At 39.4% G+C, this 19,871-nt stretch overlaps 1 protein-coding gene across 12 annotated transcripts in view; it reads right to left on the reverse strand.

The window, feature by feature from the left end:
- Positions 1-19,871, reverse strand: part of Tcf12 (transcription factor 12) — a 275,275-nt gene that overhangs the window by 25,309 nt on the left and 230,095 nt on the right. For all 12 annotated transcript variants that reach the window (XM_036192286.1, XM_036192282.1, XM_036192284.1 and 9 more), the window contains 5 exons: positions 17,889-17,994; positions 16,503-16,642; positions 15,881-16,025; positions 15,493-15,557; positions 5,748-5,826 (listed from right to left, as the gene is read on the reverse strand). In XM_036192286.1, the coding sequence (XP_036048179.1) occupies positions 5,748-5,826; positions 15,493-15,557; positions 15,881-16,025; positions 16,503-16,642; positions 17,889-17,994 (535 nt within the window). The remainder of the gene's footprint in view (positions 1-5,747; positions 5,827-15,492; positions 15,558-15,880; positions 16,026-16,502; positions 16,643-17,888; positions 17,995-19,871) is intronic.

Here is a 19,871-nt window from a genome sequence, read left to right on the forward strand (position 1 = left end):
ACAAAAAATCATTTCAGCCAGACAGTGGTAACATGCGCCTTCAATCCCAGCACTCAGGAGGCAGAGGCAGGTGGATCTCTGTAGGCCAACCTGGTGTAGAGTTCCAGAATAGCTAAGGTAACACAGAAAAACCCTGTTTTGAAAAAAAAAAAAAAAAAAAAAATCATTTCAACCATTTTGGTCCAATCTTCCTCCAAACTCTTATGTGATCAGTCTGTGACAGGAGCCAGATCATCAGACCAGGTGTTCTGAAATGTCTGAAGACAGGACAGTCAGTTGGCACACAAATGCTCTGCAAAGCAGGCAGTGTCTGTGGTTCCTCACAAGCTTAGTGATGATGGTACAGAGGAATGCACTGCATCAGTCACATGAGAATCTGCACTCAGAAGACTGTATATGTATGTTGGGGACTGAACGCATAGCCACATACATGTTAAGCTATATTTCCCAGCCTTATATTTGTATTTTTTTGGATAATGATAAAGAAACCATGCAACGGGTCATCAAGATAGCTCAGTGGGTAAAGATGCTTGTAGCCAAGCCCCACAACTGAGTTTGATACCTGAAACCCATGTAATAAAAGAAGAGAACTGATTCTTGCTAGTTGTCCTGACTTCCAGGTATGTGTGTGTACACACACACACGCACACGCGCACACGCACACACACATGCACACACACACACATGCACAGAGAGAGACACAGAGAGAGAGACAGAGAGAGAGAGAGACAGAGAGAGAGAAACCATGCAAAGATCTACCTCTAATATCATTCATTTAATTATATATTAAGAAAAATATATGGGAGAGAGGAGGGAGGGGCAACTGTAGTTAGGATGTAAAAAATAATAATAAACCATTTAAAAAAAAGACACATACTTAAACTTACTTTGCTTTTGTTTTATTATTGATTGGTCTACACACTGTTACAACACAAGGTTAAAGCAGAATATTAGTAGGGCTAAATCAGTGATCGACATCTCTTTGAACTAATTCTGAGCTACACTTCATGGAAAAAGGTCCTATAACTGTACTAGTCACCTAATATTTTATGTTGTTGATCACAAAGGAGATGAATAGTTAAAACAAGGCAGAGCTAGCTCAGAAGCCAACAACATCATCTGGTAATATCAATAGGCAGTTAGTGGAGGCTGGGAGTGTAGCTCAGTGGTAGAATACTTGCCTAGAATGTGTAAGTCCCTAGGTTTGATCCCTAGCATTTTGGTATACATTTTGGTATACGTAAAAACAAAAGAAATAATTTTATCTTAATCTGCCTTATAAAGATGATCTTAAGAGAGATGAAAGCATGCCTCCAAGCTAAATGTCTTTCTGGTAATGGAATACTAATACCATCTCCTTCTGTGTATAGATTCCAATGTAATAATTAAAAAAAAAAAAAAAGCATGGTAAATATACCAAAATCTTGGCAGTCTTGGAATACTGGTGTCTTATTAGACATGGATGAGATCTCTGAGTGGGGTGGAAATCAGATTCCATACACAGACCATAACATTAGCTAGCATGCATCTGATACTAGACAGAGCTACAGCATCATCTCTTCATAAAATTAGCATGAGAATAAAATACACAGGTTAAATTTAGAATCATACTGTGCCCCTAGCCTGTAATTACCAACGATTGCACACAGACTAGAGGAAATGAACAGTGCAAAGCCTGCAAGTCTTATGTGACTTAGAACAGGCTGGATTCCTTCCCCAGCCCTCACTTAATGTTTGTGGCTGGACATGTCCACAGGGAGAGCACGTACTTTGTGGGAAACAATTTCTTTAACTGTCCTGAGGTCTATTTTTTTTTTTTTTTAAGTAGCCAGCCACTCTAGAAATGTGGCTCTTAGTTTAGAAAGATTATAGCGAATTTACTTATTAAAATTTATTGAACATATTTATAGGAAACAAGCTAGGTGGTGACTGGGGTTAGTGCTGAATTATTTCTGGGAAGACTTTGGTCATATCTAAATTTATGCATGTTTCTGATTTGCTCTTACTCTGACCAGCACTTAGGAAGTACTTCCTTCACCCAGTAGAACTGGTTCATGCACAGAATGGATACTCCTGTATAGCTAAGAGCATGTCTAGGCCTTAGTTCACTTATTAGTTCTCTCTTGTTTCTGAGACAATGTTTTACTATGTACCCTTGGGTGGCTTGGGACTTGCTTTATAGACCAGGCTGAAAATCCATCTGCCTTCTCTGTACTGTCTTTCTGTATGCTGTGAATGTGTTGCTCTGATGTGGTTGATAAATAAAACGCTGATTGGCCAGTAGCCAGGCAGGAAGTATAGTATAGCAGGATAAGCAGAGAAAATAATTCTGGGAACAGGAAGGTGGAGTCAGGAGTCACCAGCCAGACACAGAGGAAGCAAGATGTGAAGGCGGAACCGAGAAAAGGTAGCAAGCCATGTGGCTAAACATAAATAAGAATTATGGGTTAATTTAAGTATAAGAGCTAGTCAGTGGTAGGCTTGAGCTAATGGCCGAGCAGTTTTAATTAATATAAGCTTCTGTGTGTTTACTTGGTTCCAAGCAGCTGAGAGAGATTTGAACAGGAAAACTTCAGTTACACTCCTCCCTCCGCCCCGCCCCCGCCCAGCTCCCTCAGTACAACACAATGCTTGGCTCTGAGTTATTCTTACTCCAGGACCCCAGTAGTTTTTCTTTGTAAACTCACCATAAACTCAAGCCTTCACTCCCACCCCACTGGAATCCTAATGCTTAAAGTTTCCTACAATATACTCCAGTCACCCTTTCCACACATGACTACATGAGGAGGGCAGCCACTTTCTAATATCCAGATTTGTGCTGCACTCTTTCCTTTATACTCACAAAAATCTCCTCCTATTAAATCCTCTTCATAAAACCTGTGCCCTAACCTGACCACAACTCAACCTGTGGCTTTATTTTCACAATTCATCTGGAAACTTGCTGAAGTCAGGCAAGTGATTTAATACTGAGGCATGCTCCCAGATGACATACATGAATGTTTTGATTAAACTTACATAAACCTAAATACAACTTTTACTGTGAGATTCTGAGGACTGCTACCAGGTCCTAACATTACAGACCTTCTTCATCTATATCCCAAATGAAGGTAAACAAAGCTAAGGAATGGTTAGCTCTTATCTGCCTCCCAACTCCCATACTGAACATATTCTCCTAACATAAATGTTTGTCTCTTTCTTTCTTTCTTTTTCTTTCTTTCTTTCTTTCTCTCTCTCTCTCTCTCTCTCTCTCTCTCTCTCTCTCTCTCTCTCTCTCTCTTTTTTTTTTTTTTCTCAGAGCTGAGGACCGAACCCAGGGCCTTGTGATTGCTAGGCAAGCACTCTACCACTGAGCTGAACCCCCAGCCCGTGTGTCACTTTTTAAATTGTGGTAGGCACAGCCAGTTTCTCTTTCACCCTGATGCCAAAGTCCTGAGTTTGTTCAAGGGGATGAAGGGATGGACCTGTTCTGTTCTAACACCATGAGAGAATAATTCTATCCCCATTTTGGATAAATCCCAATACCTATGATAAACATGGCAGGTCCCCTTCAGATGCAGGTAACTGAGGTAGGCCCAGTGCTGGCCAATGAAACGTAAGGATAAATCTATAGGAGAGGCTTCTAGAAAAGATTTCTTAAGAGACATGGAGGGAAAAATGGTCTTTTTCTTCTACTGGACACGGAATGTCTCAACTGTCAGCAAGAATGGCTGGCTAAGATGTAGAGCAGGGGCTCTGATATGCAGATTCACAGCTAGCCTGCTAGGGCTTCTCGTCACCTAAGAACAAATGCTCACACACCTTTAATTCCAGCATTTGGGAGGCAGAGGCAGACAGAGGAGCCATCTTGGGCAACATAGCAAGTTTCAGATCAGCCAAGGGTACATATGTAGTAACATTCTGTCTCAACGATCACCCTCACCCCCAACAAATGCTCTTAATGTTCAAGCTAGAACGGACAAGAGTTCCTTTTCCTTTCACCCCAAGCTTCTTAATAAGCACAATGTCTAAGAAGCATCCTCACAAGTGCTTGAGATAAAAATGTATGCTCCTGGTGTGGAAAATTCTGGAGGAAGATGAGATGGATTTATTCAAGAATGACAGCCATGAAGCTGCCTGTGAGGGTCTGTTGTCTGTGTGTCCGTTCTCACAGATCCTGTGCTGAGTCAGACTGATGGTGAAGCATAGGGAACAGGGCTAACTGTGGACAACCCACTTATTCCAGATACCACATCAAGGCCACATAAGGTACAAAGCAATCTGTACAAACAGGAGCTCTGGTTTGCTGTTTCCTTTTCTTGTGACTATGAACATTTATTACAGTGTTTTCCCTTCTTCCCTGTCTCTGCTCTACCATCGTGTGGATATTCACATAATAAGGGAAGCAAAGATGAGAGAAGACAGGAGAGACTTTATAAATACAATCTAACTCGGTGTTTCAGTAGCATTATGTGAAAATGGCTCTTTGCGACTGCTAAACTCAAAGCACGCCCACCAAACATTATATAACTAGTAGTCTACATTTTGATTAGTTATCTGAGTTATAGGGAAAAAGACAAGGCTAGTTAAACCTCACTTAACAATGGAGGAGACCTCAGACTTGAACCAGTCTGTTTCACCCATGCCGTCTTAGACACTGAGCACCAGGCTCCCCTCCCATGATTAGTACAGTAAAGGCAGACATGGACACATCAGATGACAAAGAGCAAAACCAGGCTGTGGCAAAAATTATGGCAAGGATTTTGATAAAACAGTGCAAAGATAGTGAGCAGGGCTAAGTGACAGCCTTCTCCCTGTAACTCCAGCTCTGCTCAACAACTCTAAGTCAATGGGTCTTTCATCATCTTGCTTAAGTGAGCAACAGCTGCTTCACATTTCCTAGACAGCTGAAGCCATGTCTTTGAAAAGGTGGCCTAGCCTGCTACTAGCCAAGAGCAGCTGCTGCAGCTCAGCATGTCCCCCTGGAATGTGGCCGTGAAGAGACCAGGACTAACAAAGCACAGGTGACAGACAACAAGAGTCCTGACTTCAAGGGACCCTGCACAACACAAGAGTACTTAAGGAAACTACCACTAACTCCGGCTGAGGCTAAATACTGGGGGACGTGGTGATTCCACCCAGTTGTCTAAGAATGTCTCCTCTTCAAAACAAACATACTTTTCTTCAGCAAGTCCGTCCCTTTCAAATGTTGCTTAGAAAAATATGGGTAAGGTTTTAAAATTAAGGCTTGAATGATATTTTCATGACTTTATTTAATACTAATAAAAATGACCATTTATAATTATAGTATCTCAACAAATTCATTCCATAGGATAGTTCTAGAACTTGTCAAAATTAATTTTCAATATCAGGAGAAAGGAAAACAAACTGAACCATTTAGGTAGTTCCACTAATGCTGCTCATCCACAGCATAGTCTTTTTCTCAACAGTCCCCTTGTAAATTTTCATATAAAAACTTGTATGTGTAATTATAACCTAGAGTCTTAAAGAAGTTATGTAAGTTACAACAATTGGTATTGGAAACTATCACAGATTATTTAAGAACCTAGGAAGATTATGCATAAATAATTCAAGGTGAGCAAATATTTCAATATTTCTTCAAAATGAACTTCAGGGACAGTTTCTGATAAGATATTTATTGTCAAAATGATTTTTTCATAATTTAAATAGGATTTTACTGAAATTTTGTTGACTCAGAATTATTTTCAAGTAGAAGACTTGTATATACCATGAATAAAAGAAAAACTTACCTGTGAGAGGTGAAGGAGATCCCACTGGTGTTGATGGGTTTGATGGAAAACTACTGCTTGTATGGTCAGGAGAATAAATCTAACCAGAAAAATAAGAGATACACACGTGTCAGGTAGCAGCCAAATACAAACCCATTCATGAAGATGTCTCTGTGATCTTGGTCACACTACTCCAAGGCTCACAGTGAAAACACTTTCATCAAACTGTTCTTGTCAACAGACACCAAAGTAGCTTCAGTTTTCAAACTAGGACAAAAAATATTGCACAATTTCAAATGTGAGAGGAATAAACACAGGTATATAGTTCCTAATTATTGTTGTTGGAAAGTTTCTAATTATCAGCAGAAAATGAAGATGTGAGGTTGGGTATGGGTGCACCCCTGCAATTATCAACACCGGGGAGGCAGAGGCAGGAGGATACCTAGTTCAAAGCCAGCCTGGGCTAAACAGCACTAACAGGCCATGGAGAGTAGCCCACGCCTGTGACTAGCACTTGGGAGACAGAGAGGTAAGACTGCAACTTTAAGGTCCCATACTTGCAGTGAGTCTTTGCCTCAAATAGAAGAAGCTATTGTAAAGTTAAAATAGCTGAAAAGTTAATAATCTTTAAAGAATATACCATCTAAGTAATATAAAAATGATAATCTCACAAAAAAAAAAAAACAACTTAAGAAAAAGATAGGGTCTTTTAGGTTGTTTTATTATTGTCGTTTGAGGCAGAGTCTAGGTTAGGTCATGAGGATCCCATAGGCTCAGACCTTGCATTTGTGATCCTCTTGACTTAGGTAGGCTGCGAGGTCTGGAGTTGTAGGTGTGTCACATTATGCATCAAAATGGTCTTTAAGTCAAGCATGGTGGAGCACTCCTTTAATCTCAGCAGAGGGAGGCAGAGGCAGGCAGATCTCTGAGTTTGAGATCAGCCTGGTCTACAGAATGAGTTCCAGGACAGCCAGGGCTACAGAGAAACCCTGTCTCCAAAACAACCCCCACCCCCACTAAAAAGAAAAAAAAAAACAACAACAAACCCCACAAAACTTGGAAAAATGTTTTTTTGTTTGTTTGTTTTTTCCCTTCTAAAAAGCTAACCAAAGAAGATTAGTAGTTACCCCTTACTCCTTTAAAAAGTTACTTGTCTGTTTTAGCTACAATAATTGTGTATTAAATTAAGCGTTCTCTCAAAGGACACTGAACTTCTACAAACATGTCAACACCTTTATCATTGTGACTCATTATTTCTTACGTTCAGCAGTCAACGGAACCAATGTTAACTTCCTAAAGCATGTGCTGTGGATATCGCTCTGTGTAAATAAAATTCTGATTGGTCAGTGGCCAGGCAGGAAGGATAGTGTAGGCGGGACAAGAGAGAAGAGAATTCTGGGAAGTAGAAGGCTGGGGAGAGACACCGCCAGCCGCCGCCATGAGAAGCAACATGTAAAGACACTGGTAAGCCACAAGCCATGTGGCAAAGTATAGATTAATATAGAAATGGGTTAATTTAAGATAGGAGAAGTAGATAACAAACAGCCTGCCACGGCCATACAGTTTGTAAGCAATATAAGTTTCTGTGTGTTTACTTGGTTGGGTCTGAGAGACTGTGGGACTGGTGGGTGACAGAGATTTGTCCTGACTGGGCCAGGCAGGAAAACTCTAACAACAAATGGCGCCCAACGTGTTGGCAAGAGTTTCCACCTAAAACCTAAGAAGAAAAATTCTAAAACGGAGCTGAAAACAGCTTCCTAGTTGTCTCTCTCAAGTTAGCAGCAGCCTGCCAATTTGAGCTACTATGGCGGGTTCCTGGCGTGTGCGTCTGACCTGCAGTGTGGCGGGAATGAGGAGTCTACAAGCAGCACTTTGCTCTGCTGCATGGTGGATTTAGCCTTTGCCAGTTAAAAAAAAAGATTTCTAGGCTATGCGCTGCTTTGATAGAACTGCTTCTGATAGTTGATGGTACACATGGCTCCAGACCCAGAGCTGGTGGTAAACTGTACCACCACCATTTTGGGAAGCTGAGGTGGGTGGAGCCAGCAGCCACAGCGGCGTTTCAGTCTTACAAAGATGGATATTACACAGAGAATCTGGTTTGTCTTGTCTTTGGGATTTTTAACCACAGAAAAAGATTTGATCATAAAAGCTGTTGAGTTAAACAAATATGTAAATTTTAAAGGTAACTTGACTTCAAAATTTGGATATAAGGATATGATGCTTTGGAAAAGAGTATCTGATTTTGTTTCCACAGAAAGCCAGAGGCTATGGATTTGTTCCAGATTAAGATACATCAGGTTTGATCAGCCAAGACCACCTGAAAGGTCTCCGATGACACCATGGCCCAGATGATCTGACATCCAGAATGGTTTCAAGGCAACTGGCTCAGAGGTTCACCCTAATGGACTACTCTATAATCCTAAAATTTTCTTTGTATCCCCATAAGATACAGCGCCCCCCTCCAGCAGGAAGTAGTAAGAGAAACTACGCCCACATTCCCCAAATTATCAAGCTGGCTTTGGAGATGGAATTGGCTCACTCCTTCTCTAAACCCAGACATATTGCTAAAAGAAAAGGTTAAGAGATTCTTGTGTCCCAAATCAGAAGAGCCCTCTGGTGTGGGACAGAGAAAAACCAATATTTTTCTTTAAAGCAGTTTGATTATAAATGAGATCTCTTTCTAAAGAAGAAAAGGGGATATGATACAGATATAATAGGATGAAAGGGTAGATTAAGGAACTTACTTCTAAAGAGCAACAACTTGTTTAAAATGTTTTACATTGGTTTAGATTTTAGTCTATTGATACAAACTTAATTAATTTTGTTATACTATGTATATATTTCTACTCGTGTTTAAGGTTTGTATAGCTCATTTTAAATTAAAATGGATAATTAAAAATAGATTAATAATTAGTCATCTATGATAATCATACTCGTAGCCATGTTAGTTATGTCTTCTAAACATACATAGACATATTTCAGATAGATAGGTAATCTTCAAATACTTCAAAGACCTACAGAATATGGCATTTAAAATTTAGACTTTCTGGACAGTGAGACATGTCTGCTCCTGGCAGCACCGATTTACTTCAGAGAGGAGGATGGGCATTGAAGACACTTCATATGGAGTTTATTTTCACCTTGACAAAAATAGCCATTTGGGCAAGAAACTGTTCTTGCCTGGACTGCTCGATCACCTGGACATGCAGGACCCATTGAAAGGTGACCACTGAACTTTGTTTTCAAAATGGTCCTTCAGGTTCCTGCTTCACAAAGGAAACTGCCAGACATTCTACAGGACACTGAGAGAAGTGACCGAGAGACTCTATCCCTGTGGGCTGAAGACAAATGCCCCAACTTTACAAAGGAACATTAGGTGACTGTCCAGGCTGCCAGCTGTCTCTGTCTACTCTTGCAAGACTCCTAAAAAATGCTTACATCCTTCTCCCGGTTCTCAGGTAATATTATATCCTTCTGAGGTCTTTGATGTGGTTGAAGGCTAGATAGTTATAATTTCCTCAGTTATGATAAAAGATAAGTTAGATATAAAACCTTAGACTCACAAATATAAGATAGATAGGATATCTTTAACATTGAAACTGTAATTCTTGCTAGATAATTGTTTTGTTATATGTAATTGTACTATGTAAAAGTTAAAACCTTCCTTTAAAAAAAAAAAGAAAAGGGGAAGTGCTGTGGATATCGCTCTGTGTAAATAAAATTCTGATTGGCCAGTGGCCAGGCAGGAAGGATAGTGTAGGCGGGACAAGAGAGAAGAGAATTCTGGGAAGTAGAAGGCTGGGGAGAGACACCGCCAGCCGCCGCCATGAGAAGCAACATGTAAAGACACTGGTAAGCCACAAGCCATGTGGCAAAGTATAGATTAATATAGAAATGGGTTAATTTAAGATAGGAGAAGTAGATAACAAACAGCCTGCCACGGCCATACAGTTTGTAAGCAATATAAGTTTCTGTGTGTTTACTTGGTTGGGTCTGAGAGACTGTGGGACTGGTGGGTGACAGAGATTTGTCCTGACTGGGCCAGGCAGGAAAACTCTAACTACAAGCATGTGATACAGCATCGCTAAGGGAGGGAGGAAAAACGACGACATTGACGGTGAAGAGATAAGTGAGAAAACAGTCACAAACTGCGTTCACAGATCAGTTTGCCTCGCTGACCATCACTCCTCACGGGGAGGCCCAACTGTGAAAGCCCTGGACAAACAGCGCCCTCCGTAGCAGCTCCGAGCTCTGTGCTGGTGCTGACAGGGAATTCCGAGCTCTCCATTATCTGTCTCCTACTCTCAATGCTTGCTGAGCCGATGCTGTGCCGACAAGTGATGAGGGACGGTAGAAATGGCAGAGCCTGTGCTAGTCACCTGTTCTCACATTCTGGGGAATGACTCCTGAGCTGATAGCTCTTGCCTGACTTCTCCACCTGGGGAGACAGAGCAGGACATCTGAACTGTGGGTCACCACTCTGCTTCCTATCCCCACCTTTTCACTTGCTCCTTGATTTTGGTTTGTGCTCCCTCCCTTTTTTTGTCTTGGCTCTCTCCTTTGTAGATACTAATATTTACAATTCTCAGTTTCTGGGATAGGTAGGTACACATCATTCTCCCACCACTTTATTTTAAAAAAAATTTTTTTTAACATAAAAACATTTTACGTACAACTGTAGGAGAAATAATACCCAGATAGTATGAACATAAAAACAAGTTATAATTTAAAAGTCCAGGGTTATTTTAAACAGTAAAATATTTTCTCTGGAGAAAATCGTATAAATGATACTATTTCCCAATAAGCCCTTTTAAGCCAAATGATAACTGAATTATACATATAAATATTGATTAGAATCTGGGATACAGAAGAAACCTATCTTCATCTGTTCAGAGAGCTGTTTTCCTGAAGTCTCACACCACTTTAAATCACGCAAGTGTGTGGAGGCCTCAGGAGCTGTCCATCTTATTTTTGGAGACAGGATATCTCATTGGCCTAGACCTCTGGATGGCTGAGCCTTAGGGATCCATTTGTCTGTCTTCCCAGTGTTGAGACTTGTTTGTTTTTTCCAAGACAGGATTTCTCTGTGTTAACAGCTCTGAACTCACAGAGATCCACCTGCCTCTGCCTTCCAAGCGCTGGGATTAAAGGTGTGCACCACCACTACCTGGCTCCAATGTTGGGATCATAAAGAGTGATAAAATTTGCTATAATACTTATCAGTAAGAAGATTCTTTAAATGGTGGAATGTATTTTAGTATTTAGGTAATGGGGATCAGTAACCAAAGTAAGAAAGTGAAAGAGCTTGTTATAGTTCACTTCACTCCCAATCTATAGCATGGTATAAATATTTAGAATAATTACATGGTAAGGTTCTGTGACTGGTGAGAATTAGTGTATCTCATGCTCAGGTAGGCAATGGCTTTCTGGGTGTGAATGGATTGCCAATTTTTTCAGCTCTGCCCTTTCAGTGAAGCAATCCCTAAGTAAGTCAAATGCTGGTGAGAGTTCCTTTAAGTCAAAGAAAACAAAAGTTATACTTCAGAGTCATGTATGATCACTATTTTGAGTGATAGGAGAATGTTCTGATCCTATACTCAAAACGAGTGAGCTTTTGAGAATCATGGTGTAAACAGGAGATGTATCTTTCTCAAAAGAAGTTTCTCCGGGCAGTGGTGGCCCACGCCTTTAATCCCAGCACTCTGGAGGCAGAGGCAGGCGGATCTCTGTGAGTTCGAGGCCAGCCTGGTCTACCGAGCGAGATACAAGACAGGCTCCAAAACTGCGCAGAGAATCCCTGTCTCAAACCCCCTCCCCGCCAAAAAAAGTTTCTCCATTTGAATATTCATTACATTTGCAGTTTGATGTGACAATAGACAGAACTGTTATTCATTCTTTATTTACACTTTAAAAAAGGGAATGGAGTTCAATTCCCAGCACCCACATGACAGCTCACACCTGTCTGTGACTCTAGTTCCATAGGATCCAACACCCTCATACAGACATACAAGCAGGCAAACATCAATGCACATAAAACAAACGAAAAGTTATTTATGGGTAGGCTCAATTTTGTCCCCAGGACCCACCTGGAAAGAGATAGACTCCTGTAAGTTGTCCTCTGACCTCCCACTTTGATCACTGCATGCTTGTGCGCCTTACCTCCTCCCAACCCAACCCAACCTAACCTAGCTGTTTCACACTCACAGAGAACCCTGGGGAGGGAGGGAGGGAGACTGGGAACACACCAAAGCCTTTCAGACCACACCCTCACCTGTGTCTCTGCAGACTCATTCTATCGCCAAATCACAACTGAATTACATTAGTTCATAAAAACTCTGACTGTTTTAGAGATCCTAAACACTAGGCTTTTTTTGGGGCAAAGAACATTCTAAATAAAGATTTCATTCTCTATTTTCTGGCCTTAAAGGACTCCAATATTGTGTTTAAAGAAGAAAAATGTCACTTTAAAAATAGAGGTGGCAGTGACTTAAGAGTCTAGGGCAGAAACAAAGTCAGGGCTCATTCTACATGCAGCCCACAGGCACCCACAGTTAAATGGCCAATGATGAATAACTCCCAGCACCTTCTGCCAGGCTTAAACGGTAATATTCCTCATTTTAGTGCAACAAATGAGGCTCCTCCTCCTATCAGTCACGGTCCATTCCAATCAGTAGGGTGCCAATAAAGCCAGAGGCTAATGAAAAGAGCCTCAGACAAAAAGAAACAATGGAGAGCTCCAGGCCCAACCCTGGAACTGAGAGTCTAAGGTTTTAAACACTGAAGCTTTTGCACATTTCAGTTAATCTTTATTATGCTAATGTTATTGAGTCTAAGGAACAAAGAAACTTATTTCATGAATTACTTCTAAACGTCAACTTCCCTGGATTTTCTTTTCTTTTGTTAGAGACTACTGACCATTTAACTATCTAGATTAAAACACACACATTCTCCCTCTCTTCTTCCCTCCCTGGCTCACCGAAAATCAAAACATAAATTATCACAAAGAAGTCTGATATAATCAACAAAGTTAAACAGTCCTCTCGTTTGATCTCTTCTAAATTAAAGACTGAATGTTTTGATATGGTATTAGGCACTGAAATAAACCAGATGTTTCTTCCTCTATATAACTCTCCATGGGCACAGTCTTAAAGGGTGATTGTCTGGCAAACATTCAGGGACACACAGATTTTTCCTTTTCTTCTATCTACCCATGTCTATTATCTAAACTAGTGCACAATCCATAGGGCTTTGGGGACTTTGTGTAAATACCTTCATGTACAATTCTCTTTCTTGCTATCCTGAGATTAAGACCACAATTATCCAGGCTTAAACCTAAAATAAAGGAACCTTTGCAAACGCATTATCTGGCCTTACATGTTTAATCACTCAGTATTCTGTGTGTTCTTTAATAGCTAAACTGCAGAACAAAGGTTGTACTCTCGGGTGTTTCACACATGAAAGACCTTCTAAGGCAACTGGGAAACTAAAATTAACTTCTAAAGACAACAGCAGTGTTTTCTCATCAAAAGTAGATGCTGTATTATATTAAAGATACCACATTCTAGCCATCTGCAATGCTTAACATAAAGTTCTGATATGCATGTCAGGATCTCAGATGTGATCCTCATTAAGTTTCTTCCTCTCATCTCTCCCAATTCTTCCAATCACCAGACAACTCACTGTTTTTGCTTATTAGTACATTTTAAACACTACACATCATTTATGAGAATGGGAGTATATAAGGAAAACTGGAGAAACAACATTGTTTGGGGAGATAAAAGGAGACTGAGGGAAGGAAGGGATAGGAAGTGTGCATAGTCTGCAGTGATGGAGCAGATGGAATGCATCACTCTCAGCTATGACAGAAATGATTTATGGAATGACCTGGCTGTTCCCGCCTAGTAACAACACAGGATGAGAGAACTGAGTTTCCATGACAACCAAAGCCCACCCACTAGCTAAATTAAACATTTCTTCCTGGCTTCCACTCAGAGTGAATTTGGATTTTTTTTTTCTCCAAATGCCATCCTGGTTTGGCTAGTATGCTGTTCATAATATGGCAGGAAATATTAAGGATGTCAGGATAACTAAAGTAAGCTTGATGGACTCCTGAGAACATCACAAAGTCTTGTCTGCTCATACAATGGTTTCTATATCTACATTTTCCTCAGAAAAACAAAAACCTGTGAGAAAAAAATGACTCCCAAATGGAGGTTTTATTTTTAAATTTTGCTTAATATTGAGTCAAATGTTACTTGTCCTCTTACATATGAATGAACTATCTGCTACTGGTTCTTCAAAAATGAGGAGGAATGTGGCATGCCAATCAAATACCAAGACCAATTTTCTTCCTACACACGAAGTTTTCTTCAGGGAATAAATTCAGTAAAGAGAAAGGACAACCCTCTTTAATCATCCTGAACATCTATCTCTAAGACAGTCCCTATAGCACAGCTTCCTGGACACCTAGAGCAGTGGAGAGGAGCAGTCTGAGGCTACTTAGGTGGTGGTGGTGGGTTCTTTTGTATATGAGCACTATCCTTACTGATCCCCAGGGCAAACTACTTAATCTTTGGAGCCCAAGTCACTTAACCTTTAAACCTCAGTTGCCACACCTGTAACTGGGGACAATAACGCCAACCTTACAGGGTTTTCTTGAGGATTAAATCAAACAGGGCATGGAAATACTTAGTGCCGAGAAACTAGAAAGCACTCAGACCACAGTTGATCATTTCTGTGGGTTTGTACCACCACTATTATTACATATGTTCCAAGATTAAATCCAGCAAACATTTACTGGGCTCCATTGTGTGAAGAGTTCCAATATGTGGCAGAAGAGTTTGACTTGGCTTCATTTCTCAAAAAATTCATACTTACAGCTATAGAGAAAGGTTAGTTTACTCAAACAATACATAAAGAAGTTTCTTTCTTCAAGAGCTCAACAGCTGCTCACATATCAGAGTTCTACTTTTCCTATCAACAGCAAATGTTTGAGAAAGTTCATTGGACTGCAGACAAAAATACAAGAAAACTCTGGGATTCTAAAGACGTTCTGCTCAAGACTAAGGAGGAGGGTTGGAAAAAGTTAAAACCTCACAAACCAGAAAGCATAATTTGAATTTGAATAATTAAATTTGAGTCCTTACAGATAATAAATACCCTTCTCTCCTTTTAGGCTTTAGCATTCCAAATAATTTTAACATTTTAAGAGTCAAATATATTAAACTTTTATCACTGTGGTCCCTATTGTTTGGATGAGGTACAGACTAGCTGTACCATATTATAAAATCTCTTTCAATCAGTTTCATCCGTTTTAGCACAAGTCTTTCAGTGATTCTGAGCCCCACCCCTTGGTTTCTGAGTGAACCAGCTGTAGCTGATTATTTTTTTCTAATAAATAAAAGTATTTTCTATCTTGTGAAAACACTTATAAAGGCATTTCCTTCACATTAGATGAGTTGGATTTTTTTCTTGGCTCCTCTTGATTTATTTAAATGGGCTACTTGAGTATTTAAAATACATATATTTCCCAAAATTCCTCTTTGTTTTACCTGTATCTGTTCAACTCAAATAAAGACATATTTAAATGAAACTACAATATAGTTCTTGCAGGTATGGATCAGGGAGGTGTTATCATGAATTAATTTAATGGTATGTTCCCATATAAATAGAAAACAGCTGTTAAAAGTGTTGTAACTATGCCATTTACTGTCCACAAAATCTAAACCCTGGCTCATTAGTAGAACATGTACCCAATACTTACAGATGCCAAAGCCTTTCCAAGTGCATCACCCGTCTGTGAGCTCCCAGCAGCATTCCCTCTGGCTCCTGGATGGTTCAAACAGGTAAACAAATCAAGAAGACTAGCAGGAATGCTACTCTTTCCCCTAAGCACGTACCTATTACTTCTAGAGTACCCTGGCTTGTAACCTCACATGTCACAGTGAGTCAGGAAACACTATATGCACTATTTAACGGGCTATAAAAATACAGATGAGTTCCTTATTGGTTTCTGGATTAATGAAACTTAAAAGTTAATTATCTTCTTTCATTTTTATTTAAGCTAAACACTAAATATTTAATTGAACAATATGGATATCAATAAGACTCTCAAATTAGGATTAGGAAGCTTTCCCAACTCAGTAGCTCACCTAGAATGCTATCTGATCCATTGATGGGAGGAGTATGGGAGGCAGCAACATATGGTGAGCTGCTGGTGCTGCCACGGTGGAAGCTGGACATTGGCGGAAGACTTGTGTTTATGTCTGTAGGTGACACGGAGTGTGGAGGATAACTCTAGAAGAAAAAGAGACATCATCTATTGTATGTTTTCTGTAGGCTGGGAATATTGTTTAGTGGAAGAGCACTTGCGTAGCATGCATGAAGGTTTCAGTCCTTAGTCACGTGTTGCTCACACGATCACAAGGTCTCACACACACACACACACACACACACACACACACACACTCACTCACTCACTCAATTACACATGTATATGCACATACTCTCTTTCTCTTTCACATATACAGATAACAAATAAAAAAATTAAACCATGCATTTTCTGAATAATATGAATGTACTCTGGACAATCTGTATAAAAGGTTAAAATGAGCACGATGTATGACAAGTTAGTATCTAATGTGACAAGGCAGTCACACTGAAAAATGTCATGGTAAAGTAAGCCTATAAATACTTCAAAGTTCAGAAGTTTTGGCATAATTGATTTTTATACAAAATTAAGATGTAAGGACAAAATATTGTTTGATAGCCTACCAAGCGGTCATGTGAATGAAGGCTGCCATAACTACTGGACTGAGACACATGGGAAGTTGAGGTCCCCAGAATTCCACTAAAACCAGGCTGGCTCATCCCGTTTGATGAACTCCAAAGGTCAGAAGAACTGTGGGTCCCATCTAAGATAAAAAGAAAAATAAATACAAAGTTTTCCCTAGCCAAAATTTTTTGTTTTGATTATGTACCAAAAAAAAAAAAAAAATCCAAAGGATATAATGGCGATTGATTTCAACTGTCCAGTTGTTACAATCTAGAATCATCGAGGAAAAGTAATTCAATGAGGGATCGGCTAGATCAGACTGGCTGAGGGAATGTTTGTTAAGGGTTTTTCTTAACTGGGTTAATGAAAGGTGAATGGTACCATTTGTTGCTGAACTATTTAAGCCTGAAAAACAAGTGAGCTGATCAAGTGTGGGCACACACATTCACTTCACTTGACTCTGATGTGCTGAGCTGTGTAAACCCCCACTGCCTTGACTTATCTGCTGTGATGGACTGTTACCCTTCTCTAAGATGCTTTCTGTCAGGGTACTTTATTATAGCAACAGAAACAAATGATGCCTGCAGATATTATTCCTCCTAGCCAATCTAATATTCTATTAGTTTTTCTTCCCTCCTACTCTCAAAATTACTATTTAAAAAGTAACTTATATTTAAAAAAAAGCACAACTGTAATAGTGGGTTATTATAACAATCCTCAAAAAACATTTATTTCATACCAAGAAAGGTAATACATACTTGAAATGTAGGGGGCAAGTTGGTTTTAATTTTTGGCTAAATGTTCAACCAAAGGACTTAACCCACTTTGAAAATATGGAACAGAGAAGTTTCTCTAAGAATAAGTTGAAGTGAAAAGTGACCACAACATTATATAGTGAGGCTAAGTGAGATATCAGCGGTGACTTCATCTACAGCATAGTCAAGGAACCATTTATGTAATGATGTACAGCTCCCACAATACCAAACCACAGGAGACCAAATAAAAATGATTTGTCAAGACAGGAATCAGAAGAAATGCAACACCTCTTTTCCTTAATATTTACTCTTTATGGAACTATAATCCAAATCATAAACCACTACTGTTTCTAGCTTTCATATTTCAACATTCTAGAACAAATCATGGCGGCTTTGCTCATTTTTCTCAGTAGTAAATGATCATTTAAAGGTTTGTTGGATAATTTAATTAAATTAAAATTAGCAATAAATGCCCCTAGAATATTGTATGGCTAAATTTTAACTGACTTCAGAAAAACAACAACAACTAGAAAAGTACTGTCTGAATTTCTGCATAGCTATCTTTTCTTATATTTAATGCCAGCACACCGACAGCTCTGGCTGGCTCTCTCAACTGCTGGTAGTGCTTACCTTGCATAAAGAAAGTGCTAGCGAACATACTGGTTGGTGGCTTGGGAGATGGATAACTAGGAGATTCACGGTTAAAATCATCAGAATTTGGGGATGGTGCATATACCTTAAAACAAAACAGGAGATTTAATCAAAATGTAAATGATTATTATATAACTTATATAAAGTGAGTTCTATGTTCCACAAAGAACCTAAAAAGGCTCATCTCTATTAGTACATGTCACAAACAGAAAGATTGACATCAAATGTGGTTACTAACTACATGTTTCTTTTTAGCTGGTTACTAGAAAGTAAATTACTTCAAATATCCATGTTATGACAATTACAGTAGGTGGCAGAAAAAGGCCTTACTAAGAGACTCAGAAAGGAAAACATAATTTTCTTAGCAGCGTGTGGTTTGAAATCTGATGGGGCAGACCAATGCTTTGGAATATTAAGCAGCACACAAACTTCCCTGATGTAAACTTGGTCAGTTCAGACAAGTGAATGAGATGAAACGTTCCTGGTACAAGGCAAGCATGAAAGGCACAGGAAATCAAATCAAATTCTGCTGAGAGGGCTTAGTTCTTACATTTCAGGTATACTTCCAAGTTTGCCATATAATCTTTAAGAAAAAGATTATTTAATCATTAGGACAGCAATATTTTCCTTTAATGAACGTTTGCTCCAGATAAGGAAACCATGAACATTTTGAACTATCAAGTGACCAACATTCACGATCTTTGGGAAACCTAAATGGCAGCCAAATAAACAGTAAATGACATGACCACAGCACACTGAACCTTAGAAGGGAAACAAACCAGTAACAATTAGAGTTATGTCTGAAGCCTGGCACAGAGGCTAACGCCTGCACCTCCAGGAACTTAGGAGGATGGATGGCTTCAAGTTCAACCCAACCTTGGCAAGAGTAAGACTGTCTTAACATCAACCCTGCCAACAAAATGTCTTAAAAGGGAAAAAGAGCCACCTATAGATTGTAAAGTAAAACAGAAGTATGAAAAAAAAAGAAAGTGACTAATTTCATCAGTGTAAGAAATTAGCTTTATTTTAATTTGTTGGGGGGGTACATCCATTAAGTTTCACTATAAAGTAAAAAAAATTAAATTTTACTGAACTAGGAAAGTTAGCATTATCATTATGGAATCACACCACAAAAACATACACATTGTTTGCATAATCATTGAGATTTTCTGGAACCATATAGAAGAAACTTAGCAACAGTTACATCTTAGAAGTGGGGAAAAGGACTGTTATTATATAATGTAGCATTTTTAACCCGAGCACATGCTTTTAAACAGTGGTAAGGGGAAGAGCTGGGGTTCAAAGGACACAGCTCACTGGCAGAGTGAGCCTAGCAAACAAAGCTCCAGGGTGCTGCTAGTTTACACCAAGGCTACCTGGGAGCAATTTTAAAAATTTACAAAAACTAGCAATTATACATTTACAAGCTGACAAAATTTATTCTTCCCAAAAAGGCACTAGTCATACAGATTTCTCAATCTTCCTGAACCTCAAATTTCTCATCTGTAAGGTGGCTCTATCCTGTACCTCACAGGGGAAGATGAGATGAGGTAATGTATAAAAATCATCTACGTAGTACAGTGCTTCAGATAGTGTAGGAAGTAGCCAGTAAGAGTTAGCTAATATACCATTATTTCTACCATGCCAACAGAAGGAGTTACACTGTTTGGTACTGGTCAGTTTTTAATGCCATTTGTCATAAGGCTTGCAAGATTCATCTCTACTTATATGAGCACAGTCTATTGTACATAAAGGTTAGAAAGTCCTTTTGAAGTCTTCTTGCTAGTCCTGATAAAACTAGCACACATGTGTATTTTTACTTGGACTGGTTTTCATGTTTGGGAGAAGCTACATTCTTAGGAATCACACAAAAGGTCCTGACAGGAGAGTGTGACACACATATGTATTTAACACACTTTTCTATTTTACACTAATTTCATAAAAGATTGCATTAGGCTTAGC

Source organism: Onychomys torridus, chromosome 7 (assembly GCF_903995425.1).
Source record: "Onychomys torridus chromosome 7, mOncTor1.1, whole genome shotgun sequence".
Lineage (NCBI taxonomy): Eukaryota > Metazoa > Chordata > Mammalia > Rodentia > Cricetidae > Onychomys > Onychomys torridus.